General features: G+C 46.7%; 1 protein-coding gene across 1 annotated transcript in view; it reads right to left on the bottom strand.

Annotated features, from left to right (window-relative positions):
- Positions 1 to 1061, bottom strand: part of LOC122358381 (serine/threonine-protein kinase NLK-like) — a 25485-nt gene that overhangs the window by 1125 nt on the left and 23299 nt on the right. The window contains exon 9 of the mRNA XM_043258176.1: positions 793 to 991. Within this exon, the coding sequence (XP_043114111.1) occupies positions 793 to 991 (199 nt within the window). The remainder of the gene's footprint in view (positions 1 to 792; positions 992 to 1061) is intronic.

Raw genomic sequence — 1061 nt, 5'->3', positions numbered from 1 at the left:
TAAAAGCATTAGGTGGATCACACAATTTTGTCATCATTGCAGCGAAAAAGACAAAGCGATGTGACTCTATTCTATGAATATTCATAACATTCACAATTGTGAATAAAACACAGAATAAAGATTTATTCTTGCAGCAACCTTTCAGGTCTGACAGTCGATAAATCTGTACTATTTTCCCCCTCTTTATTTTTCGCATACAAGTAATTAAGCTTAAAACCAGCCCAGACAACGTGGAAACTCCTCGTGTGTTGATCCAAGAGGGGTTCCCCTCGCGTTCCAAACGCGGCTGCCTCCCTAAACCGATTTAAGTCTCCAGGCGGTCGGCTCCATCCGCACTGACTAATCCTCCAGTGGAAACACGTTGCACACAGGATGGAGGAAGAGGAGGGAGGGTGAAGGGCAGAGTTATTTTGAGCCGACAGCACAGTAAGCCTGCTTTTAGCGACAGACTCTCACTAATACCCGCTGACAGTGGAAGGCAAGCACAGATCCAGGGGCCCCGAATGAAGGGTGAAAACAAGGGACAAAAACAACAGGAGCAGCAGGGGATCTGAAGCAGGAGACGCTCAGCAAGACTTCTGATTAACATGCGCTGGCATGACAAGCGCATGCTCTCAAATAGATGCAATTCAATTAAGACCTTTAGCTCCTAAACACGTTGTCTGTAAACCGGGGGTGGATCAGGACAAAAAGTTAAATGAATAGACTAGCGATGTGCCTCACGTGTTTTATAATGTGTGCTGCAATCAGCACCAGGTGTAATACAATTGAATTGATTATAAGCAAGCCCACCTTTGACCTGCCGAACTGACGTCAGGTTCTTCTCAAAGCCGTCGTCAAACTTGGGGTTGGTGACAGGCTCAAAGTCACTGGTGTAGACGCGGCCAGAGGAAGTGGTGTAGCAGCATTTGCACATGCAGGTGTGGTACCGCAGACGCCCTTCGTCCAGGTACGGATGTGCCAGGGCATCCTTCGCAGAGATCCGCTTTGACTGTATTGAAAAATAGATTTGTTCTGACTGAACCATCCTTTTAAAAATGCTCTCTCTCTCTCTCTCTCTC

This window comes from Puntigrus tetrazona, chromosome 15 (assembly GCF_018831695.1).
Source record: "Puntigrus tetrazona isolate hp1 chromosome 15, ASM1883169v1, whole genome shotgun sequence".
Lineage (NCBI taxonomy): Eukaryota > Metazoa > Chordata > Actinopteri > Cypriniformes > Cyprinidae > Puntigrus > Puntigrus tetrazona.
The sequence above is the reverse complement of the archived record's forward strand: the minus strand, read 5'-3'. Positions and strand labels throughout refer to the sequence as shown.